The sequence below is a fragment of the Dermacentor variabilis genome, chromosome 8 (assembly GCF_050947875.1).
Source record: "Dermacentor variabilis isolate Ectoservices chromosome 8, ASM5094787v1, whole genome shotgun sequence".
Taxonomy (NCBI): domain Eukaryota; kingdom Metazoa; phylum Arthropoda; class Arachnida; order Ixodida; family Ixodidae; genus Dermacentor; species Dermacentor variabilis.
The window spans coordinates 76,751,431-76,769,479 of record NC_134575.1 but is presented as its reverse complement, the minus strand read 5'-3'; the positions used below and the strand labels follow the sequence as shown (position 1 = coordinate 76,769,479).

Genomic DNA, 18,049 nt, shown 5'->3' with positions numbered 1-18,049 from the left:
TTGTCTACCGGTCAGGCTGTAAGCATTCAGATGCCGACGCTCTTTCGCGCTCACCACAGTCCGATGAGCATGGTACTCCGTCTGTCTCCAGCTACGATTCTTCGCCTCTTACATTCACCGACATGCCAGCAGAGCAGCGCCGTTATCCTTGGAAAGCCTCTCTTCTACAGTATATATCTCAACTGTCATCTCGTACCACTGACCGCTCGCTTTGTCGCCCTACTCGCCGCTTTGTCGCCCTGCTCGCCACTTTGCCATCCGCGAAGGGCTCCTGTGCTGCCCCAACTACCTACCAGATGGTCGTAAATGATTGCTAGTGATTCCTCGCCATTTAGGTTCCGACGTCTGCGCCTCTTTTCATGCGGATCCGCAATACACCCATGCCGGTGCACTAAAGACATATGCAAGCCTATGGCTTCGATACTGCTGGCGAGGAATGTACCGCTTCCTTCGGCAGTACGTGCACTTGTGCTCCTAGTGCCAACGCCGCACGAACCCACCTCACAAGATAACAGGGCCGTTCCAACCATTTCCGTGTCCCTCCCGGCCTTTCGACCGTATCGGCATTGACTTGTATGGCCCTCTACCATACACCCTAGATGGCAACCGCTGGGCCATCGTCGCCATGGCCCACCTCACGCGCTACGCTGAAACTGCAGCGCTTCCGGTGGCCGGAGCACGTGAATTCGGCTTGTTCATCCTTCGCAACCTTGTTCTTCGACACGGTGCGCCTCGCGAGCTACTGAGTGACCGCGGTCGTTCATTTCTATCCGAAGCTGTAGAAGCCCTCCTTGGCGAATGCAACATTGTCCATAGAACAAGGGTCTATCATCCGCAAAGCAATGGTATGACCAACGCTTTAATCGTACTCTTGTCGACATGCTCGTCATGTCTGTCTCCGCTGACCGCACTAACTAGGACCTAATCCTCCCCTTTGTAACGTATGCTTACGATAGCGCCACTCAGTATACTACGGGATTCTCTCCCTTCTTTCTTCTTTATCGTCACAAACCTTCCTCGTTTATAGACACAATTCTTTTGTATCGCCCCGACGCTTCCGAATCTACGACTCTATCCGAAGCCGCCACTTATGCGGAAGAATGTCGTCCGATCGTTCGCTCACTTACTGCGCAAGACCAGGCCAACCAGAAACGTGGCCGTGACGCAAGCTTGACTTTTGCATCATATTCACCTGGAACGCTGGTACGGCTTCGCGTTCCTTCCTCTACTCCTGGTCTTTCTACAAAGTTCAGCTCAAAGTAAGACGGCCCTTACCAGGTTCTACAACAGACGTCCCCGGTCAACTATGTCATTGAGCCTGTTCAGTTATCCACGGACCAACGGAGTTTCGCGTCGCGGACGTGAAACTGTTCGTGTGGACCCACTGAACACACACTACGGCCAAACAGTGCACCAGTGCGCCAGGGTGGCTCCTTTTTCGTCGGGGAGTGAATGTAGTGAGAAATACGGGCGTCAGCAGAAGACGGTTGTTGTTGCTCGCGCTTGCCCCTCTCAGCCCGTTGTCTCTTTCTGTGAATCCATATAAAACGCCCAACGCATCTAACCTTAAACGCGTACTATCATACGCATAAATGCCGAAGTTAGTGGACGAACTGATAGTCGTCGCCGTAGAAAAATTGGTAGTGCAACGTTAGCGTAATGCGGAGGTTGTGAGTTCAGTTCCCGCCGGCGACAAGTTATCTTTTCGTCCGCTTTCATTTCCCTTCATTATTTTCTACATTCCAATTTCAACCACAGTTAATCTCTCCGGTGCTTTTCTTCGCCTCATTCTCTGTTGGCTTTATGTGGTCGGTGTTAGGTTCATGTCTTATGTAAAATACATTCTTTTTTGCGATTATGAAGACGAAACAGCGATCGCTGTGGCATGAAAGTCTGTCTTTGAGATATTTTACCCGGAAACATGTGCAGTTGCTTCCATAATAAAGGAGTCTGACATACTGCTGAGTTTAAAATGTCTATAACCAATTGATTACACTCATCAATTTGTGCCGCAATATGTACAGTCTTCGCGCTCAATTCCTTTGAATTTTCGGTGTTCCTACCACACAACGTTTCAATCTTCCAGAATCATGACCCAAATTAGAAACGTCTTGTAAATGTTTTAAGCTTTACTTGAGGCAATATTTGCAAATGGTTACTTTCTTTCCTTCGAACCCATTTTATCTTTAATTATGCTTACGATCTCTTCTTGTAACGCCTGAAACAAATCTTTAACGCGAAACTGCTAGCGTGTAGTTGGGCGTGTACTTTTGTTTCTAAGCAATTATAGCCAGATATGCTTTGAAAACGTGTCTAAACTATGGAATCATATAAATTTACTTAGGACAAAGGGAATTGCTTTGAAAGGCAGTATTGTGAGGCACACATTCAAAGAGACTGTCAGGCGCCCATCGCCAGGCTTTATTATTGTGTAGCTCCTTATTATAGTGAAATATAAAAAAACATAAAAGTCTTTAAAGTCAATTGCTATGCTTCTCATGAGCCAAAATTTAGATACAGTCAATACTTCTCTGGATGCGTATTGGACTAACTATGAAATACTTTTCGTTGTGCGCGTACTTGTGCGTTTTACTTAATCTAGCGCTTCCAGATATCGCTTACGGTGAGCGCTATTTGTGATCACGCTTCCTGTGCACGGCTTGGTTTTGTGTTGGCTCAAAATTAGTTATCTACACCTTGAAATGTATCTGTCGCATATCATTTCATTACTGCCCCACTGGTAGCGTCAAAGCGAACAAGGATTTCGGTCATGCATGTGTTCAGAGCTAAAGGGCAGCGCACTGTGGTTTGAATTACTGAACCGAGCAGCTGCGGAATTAGCTGTGCTCAAGAGCGCTACAAAGCTTGCAGGCATAGAGGGTATCTCAATATAGACAGTAGAAACGTTCATTCTTTGCAGTGGAAACAAAATCAAAACCTTCGAAGGCTTACATAGCTTACCGTTGCAATGTCTAGGCGCAATTAAAACTGCGTTAGAGCCAGTATTTGCTCAGTATGTAGAGCAAGGAAGTAACTACCGAGGGCTCCAGGTATGTTGTGAAGAGGGACTTCAATCTTTGCGCGTGAAGGGGAATATCCATGATCAGTAAGAAATACCTGCTGTTCTCTTGCGGGGATAAATTCTTTTTTTTTTGTGATGTTGGGTTTTTTTACCTTGGTAGCGTTCTAGTTATAACTTCGTGCAATATCTTCAAAGATCCTATTCATTCCTCATCTTACTCAATACCACTGCCATGAAAATTATTTGGAGAAAATTAAAGTTACCTTCATTACGTCGAAACATAGAATGCTTCTCCTCAACTGTGCGACAATTTCGAAATGTAATGCTCCAAATGTGGCTTGTTCTTGCTTTAAAGTCATTAATCTATAGCATCTTTTTTCCTCGGAGTATACATTTGCGCGAAAATGACAGCCACCTGTACATATGGCCTTCATTCTCTTATATACATACCCGGAAGATTTCCACGCTGTTTTACACTTTGTTTAGTGCAGAACATATTTTCAATGTGCTGCTTCGATGTTTTCGTTAAAGTCTGACATCACGCTTTGAAGCTGTCTAAAACATTGGAATCAACGTCGTACAATGTTCTGGGGGGTATAAGTGAAGTTTTGTGGCTACTTAGCAGTCAGAAGGCCGTCCTTAAAAGAAAAGCATGTGCACCTGGTAACAATAACCACTGGTGCACGGAGATATGAATAATTTTACGTGTATAATATTCCGATGTAGCCACATAACGCTGCATACGTGTAACTGGAGATTAGATGGAGCACTGGCTGTATGATGGGCGTTTTAGTATTCGAACTTGGATAACATCTCAGCGCTAGCGAACAAGGACAGAGGGGAGCGCATCATTCTCCTACGACTCACCTCTGTCCTTGCTCGCCAGCGCTATACTGTAAACCAAATGATACGATTGGGCTAGGCCTTAATGCAGCATCGCACATAATAGGCTAATGACAATTACAACCATAATGATCATCATACTCGCCATGCCTAATGAACTGCGAGCAAGGCCAAGTGGAGGACTATGTGCGCCGAACCAGCGACCGAACAAAGGTTGTTGTCCAATGACAAGTTGTCATTTATGAAATGTGGTGCTATAAAACAGCTAGCTTATCACGCCTGTTCTGAGTGCGCGCCTTAAGCGTGACGCTTGTTATTTACAGGTGATCAGAGTGCATCCTGCATTCTCTGTTTCTGTAAGAATGGCAGATCAAAATGTGCACTAGGAACCGACAAGTGCGTGTGCAGACACGGACGGCTGTACTTGGACCACAAACGAGGTTGCATCGTCTACGCTGAGGACTGCGGCCTGCATCTCAATAGAACGTGAGTGATGTCTCTTTAATACGGCAGTTGCCTGTGCAAAGGTTTTCCTGCATTGCAGCAACCGTGATGTGGTCGGTTGGCGCGTTTACGCGGGTTTTTATAACCGCGTTTGTTACTACAAACGTGCTTGATAAGTTTTACTCAAAGATTACCTTTTGTGGCAATGTAAGAGCTTTCCTGCGCACAAAAAAGCACTCGCGAAGAAAGGCGTACATTCTTATCGGCGTGAGTTTAATTTCGGAAGGAGAGAGCAGAGACATCTTTTTTACGATAACCGAAATACTACAAAATAAATCGGTGAATGTTAAATTTGACTTGTTCTACTTTTGTCAACGGCGTTGGAAAGATTCGAAAGCATCGCACGTGGCAGCTTCGCCATTTCAGTATCTGCTCCAACCAAATATCGGTGTAATTACTTGTTGCGACCATCCGTCACTTCGTTGTCCCCGATGCTCTTCAGAAATCCAGTTTGCCTCGCCGTGGGGTTCTTTGCCCCTTGCTCCGGAAAGCCAGTTTCCCTCGCCATGAGGGTCATTGGCCCTTGCTCCGGAAAGCCAGCTTACCTCGCCGTGGGGTTCATTGCCCCTTGCTCCGGAAAGCCAGTTTTCCTCGCCATGAGGGTCATTGCCCCTTGCTCCGGAAAGCCAGTTTACCTCGCCATGAGGATCATTGCCCCTTGCTCCGGAAAGCCAGTTTACCTCGCCATGAGGATCATTGCCCCTTGCTCCGGAAAGCCAGTTTACCTCGCCGTGGAGGCAGCTGCCGGGCTAACACCGCGGGAGCGAGACCTCGCCGCGCGCGCTCCCGACCAAACGATGCGAAACACTATCTCGTTAACGCGACGCGGTGGAAAACGGAAGCGAAAGGCGAGCGCTGGTGGTCGCGACGGCGAAGAACTTCCACAATACTGTCGCGTTGCAGTGCAGTGCATTGCAGAAGACAATAGGAAAACGGCGAATCGCAAAACTAACTTATCAAGTCGAAGAAAGCCTTAGACGACTAAACGGACAAAAAATCCGATATCCGGCGCTATGGAACCTAAACTCAATGACACCAAAATTCCTGGTGCCACCTGCGACCATTGGTAGGAGTCGAACCCATGACATTTGGTGTTAATTCAGGCCTTCGCGCGCACGACCTTTGACGGCAGTCGAAACCTCGACCTTTGGCTGAACCCAAAATTCAGTGCCACCGAAATTCATGGTGCATTAGTGGATGAACCCACGACCACTGAAGGCAGTCAAACACATGACATTTGGTGTTAATTAACGCTAAGGTTTTTAAGGCACAGTTAATTAAGGCACTCGAAGCCGCGACCTTTGGTGGTAGAAATCAAGTAACAGGAAGTAACGACGCACTCGAATGAGAATGTCAAGTAATTTATTGAGTGTGTCGTGAGTGCGCCGGCTTTCGCCTTTAGCGTATGCTACATTGAATGTCAACTTTCTATTGGGTGAACTTCTGCCCGCAACAGAAAGTGACACTCAAAGCAGAGCGGTGAACACAGTCGGCGATCGTCGAAATCTGATCTGCAGATCAGACGCGTCAGCTATTTATACAGAGGTCAATGAATAGTCCAGCGCAATCGCTGGTGCTAGTGTAACTACTAGAATGTACACCAGTATTCCCATCGTCTGCAGAATTTGATTACACAAAGCTCCGCGATAACATAGACAATAGATAGAACCACTCGAGAATCTTCCGGTATAGGAAGGTGTGTCTTGAGTTAAGCGATTACCTTTAACATTTGCTAGCCCGTGAAATGTCATCACCAGTTGAATATAAACAAGTACTGTGCAAATACTGTGCCAGCAACATTGGTAGGTGGGGTAGTTCGTGGGACCAGGGACTCAGATGCAGGAAGCAAAGTGGTAGACAGGACAACAATTTATTTCAGACAGATGGCAACAATTACAATTATGATGAGTTAACAAGACACTGAACTATTTATATACGGTCCACGCAGTCCACGACTCACGCTAGTTGTCACAGCGCGCGTCTCCCTGACAATACGATGAGTCTGCGTATCTTCGTAGGGCTACTTACAGTAGTTGACGATGTCGGAGGTGTCAGCGCGTGTAGACTTGGAGCTTCGTTTGTACGATTTCGTCGTACAAACAGCCAGCAAACGGGCAGATGATGAACTGCTCACGCAACAGCACGGTAGGCCCACGCGGTCAGCAATGCTGCACCGTGGCCACGACCCCAGCAGGAGGTTTTGCCGGTCCCTTTTCACGTGGCTCGCCCGAACTTGTCGCTCTCGACGAAGTCCGTCTGGTACCGCTGGGCTCGAACGCTCGTTCACCGCGGGAACAGCACCGACCCGTTCAGCCTGGTCTGCATCACAGCTATGGCCGGAACGCAGGTTTACCGTAAGACATGCCAGTCTCGTCCCGGCTGGTCTGGTAGCGCCGGCTCGGTCCGTGTCGTGTCTAAGGTTGAACCTGTAGACGCCTTGGCTGGCCCGATAGCGCAAGCTCAGCGCAAGCTCAGCGGTCGGTCGGTCGGTCGGTCGGTTGGTCGGTCGGTTTTATATTTGTTGTAAAATCACATCATGCTGCGGGTGGCAGAGACTAAGGCATGGTTGCCTGACGAGGTCTCTGCTCCCGTAACAAAAGGAGCAGCCCGCAGCAGTACAGCAGAAAGCTGGTACAAAAAAGAGAAGCTGCGTTACAAATAGTACACTCGTACGTCCTATACGATATGGCTGCACTTAACCACATTGAAGATTCGCTCATATCACAAAAACACGTAAAAGGAAGTCAACAATTGAAACGTACGTTCGTTCGTTCCGGAAACCTCGAGCTCCCAAGCAGGTTCGTCTCGAGCTCGCGCTTTCCCCTCTTTGTCGTGGTTTCCGTTGGCTTTTTCAAGGTTGCCATATTAGCTTCGTACTATAGTGGGTAAAGCTCTCAGTGATAATAATTCTATTTATTCGCATCCCCATCGAAACGGGGCGGTGACAAATACTCACCTATCCGCTTGAGCTAATCGAGTCTGCTGTGCATGCTTTTCCGTTCAACACCTGTCGTACATCCTCCTAATCTTCTTTCTCGTCTTTAAAACATCTATATGTATTTGTACTGTTACTGCTGACCGGCTAATGTCTCAGTGTACCCCAAAATCCAGCACTTCTGTAAGGTGTCCGTTATGTACGGGTTTTGCCTGGTGAATACCTTTAGATGCCATTGCGATATACCGAGTTCTCTCCGGGCTTTTGCTGCAGCTGACACATGCCTAATTATGTTCAGAATATTTTCTACGATATCTTTCTGTTCTCAGGTTACGAATTGGAGCCCATTCTGTTAAACTCCAGATTTCCGCTTCCAGTTTCTTTTTCACCGGCCGTTTTAATAAATCTCCATGTCCTTTTTATTTCTTATGTTTCCATTATTTGCAGCAAATTTACTCTATCTGTTCCTCCGACTATCGTTCTGCTGACCCCTGAGTTTGTACTTACACTTTATCTTACCCTGTACTTCATTGCTAATTTTCTTGACCCCTCCTTTGATTCAGTATCCATCGCGATAACCTGAAACTATGATGACTATGATGATGCTGAATATAACCTCTTATGCATCCCGATAGATTGTTGCATAAGAAGTTCTGGCGCGTAAAATGTTACATCATCTGATGGTGTGCAAGGGAACCGAGCTTTGCATCACGTGACCGAACTCTCTTCTTTGATGGTGGAGCTGAACGCGATGCCATGCGTACTTCCATCAATGGGAAAACCCCACAATGCGCGAGGTAGCCATGTCAACAAAGCCGCGAGGCTAAGAAACAATGTAGGAAAAAGCTAACGCTTTAAAAATATTCTTACACTAACAAACTTCTAGACTATTCGTAAGGCATAAGTCGGCATTATGAACTGACATGAAAAGTCATTATATCCCTGACATTTCTCCTAGACCGAAGATAGTGACGCTTTTCATATCACTTTCCACAATTTTTCTGAAGGGTACATACCTGTCTTTTTGCGCGTCGTATTCTGCACTTACAGGAAGTGTTTAAATATATATTGCAATATGCCAGGAGTATAAGAAGATAAATAGCCCTGCCTTTGCATTTTACCATGCTTAAATAAATAGGGCCCCATTTGGCTATCTGATTATTTTTTCCAGGAATTCCAAGCCGGGCTGTTTGTCTTGCCAGTGTTCACGTGGCAGTGATCACTGTGAATTGATAGGCAGCGACTGCACGTGCCGAGACGGAAACGTATACGTCACCGCCAGTGGTAATCAGTGTGTTCGTGACATGAACGTGTGCTGGCCGCCTTATTCCAACACAGGGTAAGGCTGTGTTCCACTCACAGAGATAATAATTTTGAGGCCCTATCTTCTGCGAGCATTTATAAGATATAATCTTGTGAAGTAATGCAATGGGCACGGTAAACCTTGGAACCCCACATTTTTTTTTCAGATGGCTTAAGCCTCGAATCATATTCTTCTGTTGTACATGAAAGAACATGTATGGAATGCAACCAATGGCAGCTTGTTCCGCTGTGTACAAATTGCGCTTTCGTAGTTTCCTCATTTTCTGAAATAATGCTAACACCATGCCTGTACAAAAATCGGTTTGAATAGCTTTCTTGAGCTCTTTCGCCCGTTTTTTGGTGTGGCCGGTGGTGATCTGGCTTTCACCGCCGCTACAAAGGCGGTGGAACGGGGTCGTCCTTTCGCGCAACCAAGTTAAAAGAAAACCTACTCCTTCGTAACGCACGAGTACAACAGTGGTATGTACCTATACACCTGCATACGTTCACCACAGCATATCGGGCCAGCAATGCAACACGCTCTATATAATAAAGGCAGATTTGAACAAACAGAACAGCAAATAGGGGCGCTCGGTGAACACTGACATCTGTGTCTTCAATGGACGCGGATGGCGGTCACTGTTGCAGTGCAGGGCTATGGAGATTTCATTTGCGAATGTATCATGACGCTGAGACAAGATAACGAAGCGATAGGTACTTGGGATACAGATACAACATACAAGCGGAATAATTGTATCCGGTACAATACTTTTCATCTGCTTATTAAGGTAATTTGATACATCAGTAAATACATTATACCCCAACTTTAGCGGCCTCTTTAAGTTTTTCTCTATCTCTCTTCTTCACAAGCTCCTCCACTAATATCAGCAAATTTTTTCGAACGTCTGTCAAAGCATCGATGGAACGCAACGACAAGCCGCACCGTCACCGCCGAAAGGTGTCATGTATGGGGCGCGCATGCATCCGGGCTCCTCTAACTCGCTCCTTTCTGGACACCTTGTACCATCTAGCGGAGCCGCTACAAAGTTACCGTGTCGCACATACATGAATAGATGTTGAGACAAGCTTTTTTTTTAAATGTATCACGCGGGTTCGATTCTGCCCGGCACCAGACAAATAAAAAAAAATTTTATGCGTTAGAATTATTAGGGCTTGTCACGCACTTTCCGCGAGCTGTATATCTACCCGCATATGCATGTATGCTTGTAACCGCTTTCCCGCCTACCTGGGTTACTGGATAGTACAAAGTCAAATTGGTAGCACACCGGGCAACGGTGCTGAGGGAAAAGGTTCGAAACCAACCGCCGGAACAACTTCGGCCACTGTGTAGGCGGCAATGTGTAGATATGTGCTGCGTTCAATTTAACCTCTTTCACGCTGACATGGGTCACTGTAGCTGCGGGACTGCATAGGTATCACTGTTCAACAAAACACTGCCTGTTTCACCATGTCTGTGCTAGCTTCCAACGAATCACCCTGACGCTGACGTGGGTCACTGATGTGTGCCAGTTGGACTGTGGCCCTCTTCAATGAACATATTGGATGCCAACTTAGTAACTAGGAATGTGCCACTGCAAATGTGCCAAACTAAAATGACAAAAAGATCCTACAAACTTATTCCATTCGCGGCGGAAACGAAAAAGCTTTTCATGGGCAAAAAGCCAACGCTTTAGCAGGCTGTGCCACAAATTTCCTTGTTATGTGCCACTTTTCAATAAAAGTATTTCATGCCAACGCTTTATAGAGCTGCACGATTGAATGTACGGGGTGTGTGCCGCTTCTCAACGAACGTTTCCGGAACTTGGGTCACCGATCTTAGTCCATCGGGTCTACATAAAGAAAGGAAGCCATTCTTAGCTCTCGCACACACTGGCGTGCCGTGAATCACGTCTCCGAGGTTACGTACGCAGATCTCAGCAGTACCACTAGACGATGCATAGTGTAGCCGGGTTGCCACATGGCGTCTTTATCGACGTTCGCTTCATGGAGGAAGAAAAAAAATTGAGAACAGACCTTACCCCCTCCGCTCGTTAGGAGAAGAGTGTGGAGGAAGTCAAACGGTATTTTTCGCTGTAGCGGCCATGTTGTCGGACCACAATGGTGGTTTTGTTGTGGTGTTGCGTGCTCATGCGTGTGCTGCCTCGTGGGTCTCGTACTGTGGCAAAGGTGTCGTGTGCATGACTGAGTCTCCGTGTTTTGTTCCACTATGTTATATAGACCGATCTCTATACTGGCTGTTGTCGCGGCCAGGTGAGACTGGAAGATGTAAAAAGCGTAAAACGAGCGCGCATGAAACGCCCATAGAGTTTCATACAATAATTATTCCAAGAGACTCTATGAAAACGCCGTACCCCAAGCACCACGCCACGGACGATCTGGAAAGCCATTCTCCGTCTTCGGTAGACTCGTGCTAAAGCGTCATCGCTGACCGAAACCGCTGTGCTTCAGAATATCTACGATAAAAGGGTTGCGGGTCAGTGACAGCTGCGCAGTGTCCCTGCTTTTGACAGCTGAAGACGCATTTGTGGCACGCCTGGAAGGATGAAAAAGGCCATGTGGAAGGATGAAAAAGAAGTGGCTGCTTTGGGTAATTAAGGGACGAACCCTCTTTACCGCAGATGCCTTAGCTTTGGGCTTAACGGGTGCAGGGAAGTCAAGGTTGGCGGTTACAGTGCACGAGTCGACAAGGCTCGACAGAAGAACGTAACCCTGCGCGCACATCAAACGGCTGATAGGCGCACGTACGCCCGGTCAACGCGCTAGGCGCACGCATACGCGCTTACTGTTGGGCACGCAGCGAAAACTTTGCTTCCATGAAGATTCACTTACCGTGCGAACAATATACCTCAGGCCGCAGTCATTGTATTTAAGCGCATAACGGCCTTTTCGCCGGCGCGCCTGTGGCTTGTCACATCTCCGCTGTGCGCGGCCGCGCGAATCTTGTTTGTCAAACAAAATGATTCCTATCAATCACGCCCAGCTCACGTGTTTGTTCTCAGAAACTGCAGATGGGCTAGCCGTAGGTCGTGATGTGCGTAAAATGTGCTGCCGGTTATCGCCTGTGCAGTCGTTCAGTGCCGTGAGAACGCAAAGATTTATTTTCCGCAAAGCGGGTAGAAAGAGCGGGGGACTGGACCCACAGCCTATCTTGCGGAGTTCATCCCGAACTCCATTCAACGCCATATTTGGGAGAATTGACTTCGACAACGGTATCGCCACGGCATACACCGCGATTGGATTCGTTGTTCGCATCACTACGGCGCGCGCACGTCCGCACAGCGCGACATGGTTGCGCACCGAAGAAGAGAAACGTAAAAGAGAGCGGAGATTCTGCCCCGACAAGATGACGGAGCGACGCTAACTTCCGGCGTCAGTAAGCGTAGCAAGCATTACCCTCAAGGCCTCTCAGTTTTTCCTTCCTCCGTGGTTCGCATGCACTTGCGCGTCATGTGTTCCAGAGTCCACGCGCAGGCTTCGTTGCGGATCCCCTCTATGGCGCCGACTGCTCTCGGGGAAAGCGCGAAACAGGGCGTGCGTCTAATTGTCGTACAAAAATCCCTCACGTGACCTGATCCTAGATGCCTAGGGACAGCATTGTTTAGGGATTTTTGAGAAGGCGCGATGCTGGCGCCGAGCGACGCCGTGTTGTGTTCGTCCTCGGCGTGATCGTTCTCTGGACCGCGCATTGTTCAACATTGCTCATGTGATCGTGCGTGCGTTGCTTGTGTGGTGGTTGTAGGTTCTGTGTTACTTGGCGGAAAGCCGTGAGTAGTGGCGGTGCGGCAGTGCGGCTTTGGCCTTGGTGAGCTCTGGAACTACAGAATCTGCGTTGTGTGACCCGTGCTTTCTAGAGAACCCGGCGGTGGTGACGATTGAAATATCGAAGTGGCCTAGCGCCTCGGCAGCGAAGTTCAGCGAACCACGATGTGGCGTCGCCGTGTCCGACTTTGCTTAACGGACATCGAGGAATGTGCTGCTCGCTGCAAGTCATGTAAATGCAACTGCGTCGACAGCCCACTGTTCAGCGCTGAATGTGTGTTTGGTGTGCTGTGCTTGAAACGAGTGGTGCAGCCGTGCAGTGGGGGTGGCTGAGGAGCAGAGTGGCTTAAGGGCTCCGTTTGCGCGTTCACAGACATGTGCTTCCGTCTTGGTCTCATTAGGTGGCTGGCGCGGGACTGTGGTGTGCTAGCTCCTTGCCTAGTATAAGGTTTACCACGCTAACACACAGCATGTTCACGTTTTTCCGCACTATATGTCATTTGCATGACGGCCGAGTTGAAAACGAGACATATGTCTGTGTTATTTGCATTTGTGTGTTGTAAATTACTTTCTATTGTGGAAGTTCTGGGAGTCTTATTACACAAGGAGTGCGAACGTAAACATAAACACATGTGTGTCTGAAATTTTGAATTACCCATAATACCCTTTACGACTGATAAGTGGGCTACACGGCCTGTGTGAATCAGCTACCGTATGTTGCGACGCTCTTTCGTGTGGTAGAATGATGCATGGTGCGCGTTTATTTCTGTACTGTTGTAAACACCATTTATTTATTCACTCAATACAAATGTACGGCTTCTTCGCCGCAGTACATTTTAGTTACGCGGTGAAGCATACTAAAAGTGGGAGGGGGCTGCTATCAGCCAGCATAGTATGTCCACTTGGGAGAGGCGGAGGGTTCGCGAGTGTATGATTAAAGAACTCTTGCCCCTTTTCACTTTTAGTATGCTTCACCGCAGTACATTGCTTAGGCTTCAGCGCGAAATATTAGTGTATTGCGAGAAAGAATCCTAAAAAGCCTAATTATGCAAAGTTTCTTTTGTAGCTTGCTACACCGCAATACAGGGGTGTAAATAAGCGTCGTGCTGTAAAGCATACTAAGAGTGGAAAGGGCACATAGGTTTGCTCATTATCTTCAATTGTGATATAATTTGCAAGTGCATCTGTGCTCGTGGTAAGCTTCATTGACAATTCTTTGTACATTACAAATTCATATTGCAGGGAAGCTTACTAAAGCACATTCACCATTATGGTACGTGTTATTCACCTTCAATGCAGGAGCACAATGCGGATTCTTGCCCCTGCTTTTGGCTGGACTGCACATGCTCTTTGAGAATTGATTCATTGTTCATAAATGCACTGGTACTCTACTCTAAACTGGAGTGCTCAAGTTAATATGGAAGCACAATTTTTATTAAAGGGACAAGATGTTGCCGAGATGGTTGCAGACAGCTTTCTTTTTTTCTTCCTGGCACCTTTTCTACTTGAAGCTTCCATTGCAGTGTTTCAAACCTCTTTGAACCAGCACATAGTGTATATAAAAATTGGACACTGATTGGGAACATCATCTAAGTTCATGCCTATCTATAGTAAAAAGATGTAGCACGACCAGACAAAATAAAAGAAGTGGGTGGGCTGTAGCAATACTAAGTGTTAAATGGTGCTTTATCCTTTCCCTTGAGTTTTCTGTTTTTGTGCTTTTTATGGATTCTCCACAGTAACCATGCGAGTGGAGAACTTGAGCTTGTTGGTTTCAAGTCTCGTGGTTGTTACTAACAGAACAGTGTGATAAACGAACAAGGGCTTGGAGGCATCAGTTCACCTTGCTTGCCTCATGGTGCTGCTTCATAAGCACGGTGAGCATCCAGGCCAACTAGGACGGGAGGTTTGTTGCAATCGCTTCTGAACTTTATTGCCACCAAACCAACAGTGCTCTCAATGACAGCTTTTGGACAGTAGAGTGCTTGCACCCAGCAAAGTCTTAAGAAGGAAGCATTCAAGATGTGCAAAATGGGCTTTTGAAGCTGGCAGCATTACTGAAGGGGCTTTGCCCGTCTGCCCTCTTTATGGATACACAAAGATGATTTCCTCATTAAGAGGGATTGTTTCAGAGGTCGTTACATGGCAACAGTGTTGGGTGTTTAGTAGCTTGTCTTTGCCCACTGTTAATAACCTGTTCCTTCTCCAGTGCCCCTGTGAAGTGCCTGCTTTTTGGACACAGTGTGCTTTCCATGCATGCATGCATTTTTGGCTTGTAAAGACGTCTATTACCCCTTGCCTCAAGCTGGTCCTTGCTGATGTCACCCAAGAAGGCATTGGGGAGTATGGCAATGTACACTTACAAAACACTGTTGATACCAGTGAAACCAAATTAATGGAGCTGCTGTTCTTTTTTTGTCCACTCCATCCTTGTTAGTTACAATGAGCAATGTCCGAACAGAAGGCATATGTAGTTGGTTGTGCATAGCCTGCGCACTAAGTCTTGTTGGCATGTTATGACCTTAGCACAGTGTTTATATGTAAAAACCTTCTGATGTGTTGATGACTTCCTTCTCTTTATCATACTTTGCCTGATGGAGCCAGCAAGTGCATCAACCAGATGTTCAACAGGCTTCCCACTAGTTTTCCCAGAGTCTCCTTTACCAGGGTGCTGCTCATAGATATGTTTTCTTGACCTTGCACTGCACTTCAACCATGGCCACACCTGCTAAACCTATAGCATGCAATCAAAAAAGTGCTATACATCATGTTGCTCCAAACTCGTGACATGTGCTACAAGGCCTTGAGGAACACCCTCATTTATTTACGCCCTCATCATACTGTACGAAGCTTCGCATGATAAGTGCGAGAATTAACATCTGCTGGTTTTTCAGTGTTATTCCTGTCCAGCTTGCTGAAAGCTATCCTGAGTGTTTCAAAAGCAAACGACCGCTGCTGGACAAGAATTGCTTAAAACAAGGGTCGCTATAACGACGTGTCACACGAGATGAAGGCCACTGAGTGTACAGGCGGTTTACTTTATATCCAACAAGCTTGGTTCTTCCTTTGCTAGTGAGTAAACTCATCTTGCCCCGAATACATGACCTGTGACAAACTATGTGCCAGATGCTGTGTCCCCTGCAAAGCTGAAGATGTGTATCAGATCCTGACACCCTGCAGCGACTTCTACACTGGGCAAACAGGCTACTATAAAAACGACTGCCTTTACTAATATGCTAATAACATGAAAATGGGCAGAAATTTGGCCATTCATTGGACCCAACTGCAGGTGCAAGCCACTCTTCCACCAGATGTGTGTTGTTCACAGAAACTGGAGCTAGGCAAATGCAGGTAAAACAATGATGTTTCAAAGTAGTAGAGTTGAACTATATTCTGCACAAGCACTGCTACCTACAGCGCTGGTACCTTATAGCCACAATTCATGGCTGCACCACCATGCAACGGCACTATTCTTGAATTATTAACTTCTATTATATTTATGGTGGCCATATATTGCTATTACACATCATCCGCATTGTGTGCAATATGGTTAAATGTCAATTATGATAGCCATTCCTAATCTGAAATGCAATAAAAGAGCAAATATAGGCAACAAATTGCAATTCAAAGAGACAAAAGACAACCAGTGCACAGGATAAGTGAGACTTCCTTTTATTGAAAAAGAAATGTCACATGTATCATGCCACTAGCAGTGGGTAGCAATCTTTCAAGCTTGGGAGACAGAGGCAAAACTTAGCAAAATGCTACAATCGCGCTGTTAAATGGTCTTGGACACAAAAAACCGACATCATATTGTACAGAATGAAAGGGCAAGACTCCATCCAAGCACCACATACTTGACATGGTGTAAAAAATGTTGACATCTCCTACCCATAAAGAAAAAGCAACAAACACAGAAAACACGCCTTAAAATGCAATGTGCACAGTCTGAAACCAAGAAGGGTTTTGCTGTCTCAATTATTAAAATTGTCAAACTCTCTCGTCACTTAATGAACCTGCACAGCTGAAAAGGAAGGAAGGAAAGCCCAATAGCAGGGCTGCAGAAAATGTCACCGAGAAAGTATACTTTGCTTACCAACGATACCTGTGGTTTAGTTGTGGTCTGTGTATAAACTAATTGTGTATAAACTTTTCTTGTTTAGAATGGTTTAGCGGATAGGAAAAAAATGACCATAAGAGCGCCAGGTGTATGCATAGTCTACGCACAAAAAGCCACTGCTTTCTTACTTTTTTTTCTCTCTACTACAATTCATGAGTTTTAAGTGCCTTAATAGCACTGCTAACATTTTACTGCAAAACACAAAATTGGGCAACTTGTATCATAAAGAACATTGCAGTTTCACTCATAATGGGAAACAATGATGCAGTAGCTGGTGAAATATGCGCAGGAGGCTTACTTCATGCAGTGTTTGTTGAAGTGAACACTTGCCAATGCAAGTCGGTAATCTCCTTAAAAAAGTAAAATAAGTAAGAGTCGTATTTATTTGTGGGAGTTGTGCCTCACAGAGTTAACGTGGAAAGACTCTGCTTTTCTTCCTCCTCTTTCATATCCGGACTTAGCCACTGATCTACACCAAAACAACCCTTTAGCTTCTTACTGCTGAATTCGTTTTGGTTTTCTCAAATCTATATTTGGGCTAGCCATTGCTAGGTCTTGTGCTTTGCTTGAGGAAAACAAGACACCCACAGCTCCATCCAGTAAATCTGAGAAGCCAAGTACTAGAAGACGATTAATGAAGCAGGTGCACCGAATCATTGTCATCACATGTAAGAAGAAAATTTAACATAGGACTGCCTTCACAAGTGGGAAGGTGATGTGTAAGAACTTGAAGGTGTGGATGCCAGCTCTATATACAGTACGCAGACATTGAGCAGGTGTTAGCCAACCATGGCACCTGTTGGCTAGATCCCGCTCTCCGGGATCAGTATTCACCGCGACTGAACCTTCAGCAGAGTGGCTGAAATGTAGAATTGTGGACTGCTACTCTTTTGATCATATGTTTGAATCCTCGCAGCACAATGAGAACATTATTTGCAATATTCTAGCAAGAAATTCGGGAATTCCAGTGACAACACCAGTAACATCAGAACAACCAGGGGAGTTCGCCCATAGCAGCTATTGCTGTAAAAAAGAAGACTGGCATAAGCACAAGAATTGAGATGGGCATACTACATGCCTTTGTTCTGGTAGTGGTCCACTACTTTGGTGCTACAGTTAATGATCTCCACTGCCACTGGACATAAGAAGAGTTCTTTAATTACACACTCGCGCACCCGCCGCCTCTCAGATCGCCGAAGTGGACATACTATGCTGGCTGATAGCGGCCCCCTCCCACTTTTAGTATGCTTCACCGCGTAACTAAAATGTACTGCGGCGAATAAGCTGTACATTTGTATTGAGTGAATAAACAAATGGTTTTTACAACAGTACAGAAATAAACGCGCACCATGCATCATTCTACCACACGAAAGAGCGTCGCAACATACGGTAGCTGATTCACACAGGCCGTGTAGGCCAGTTATCAGTCGTAAAAGGTATTATGGGTGACTCAAAATTTCAGACACACATGTGTTTATGTTTACGTTCGCACTCCTTGCGTAATAAGCCTCCCAGAACTTCCACAATAGAAAGTAATTTACAA

The 18,049-nt window shown here is 46.2% G+C and overlaps 1 protein-coding gene across 1 annotated transcript in view; it reads left to right on the top strand.

Annotated features, from left to right (window-relative positions):
• The first annotated feature begins 2,470 nt into the window (after positions 1-2,470).
• Positions 2,471-18,049, top strand: part of LOC142591444 (uncharacterized) — a 40,950-nt gene continuing 25,371 nt past the window's right edge. Inside the window, exons 1-3 of the mRNA XM_075703773.1 lie at positions 2,471-2,623; positions 4,189-4,351; positions 8,476-8,643. Of these exons, the coding sequence (XP_075559888.1) occupies positions 2,536-2,623; positions 4,189-4,351; positions 8,476-8,643 (419 nt within the window). The 5' untranslated portion in view covers positions 2,471-2,535. The remainder of the gene's footprint in view (positions 2,624-4,188; positions 4,352-8,475; positions 8,644-18,049) is intronic.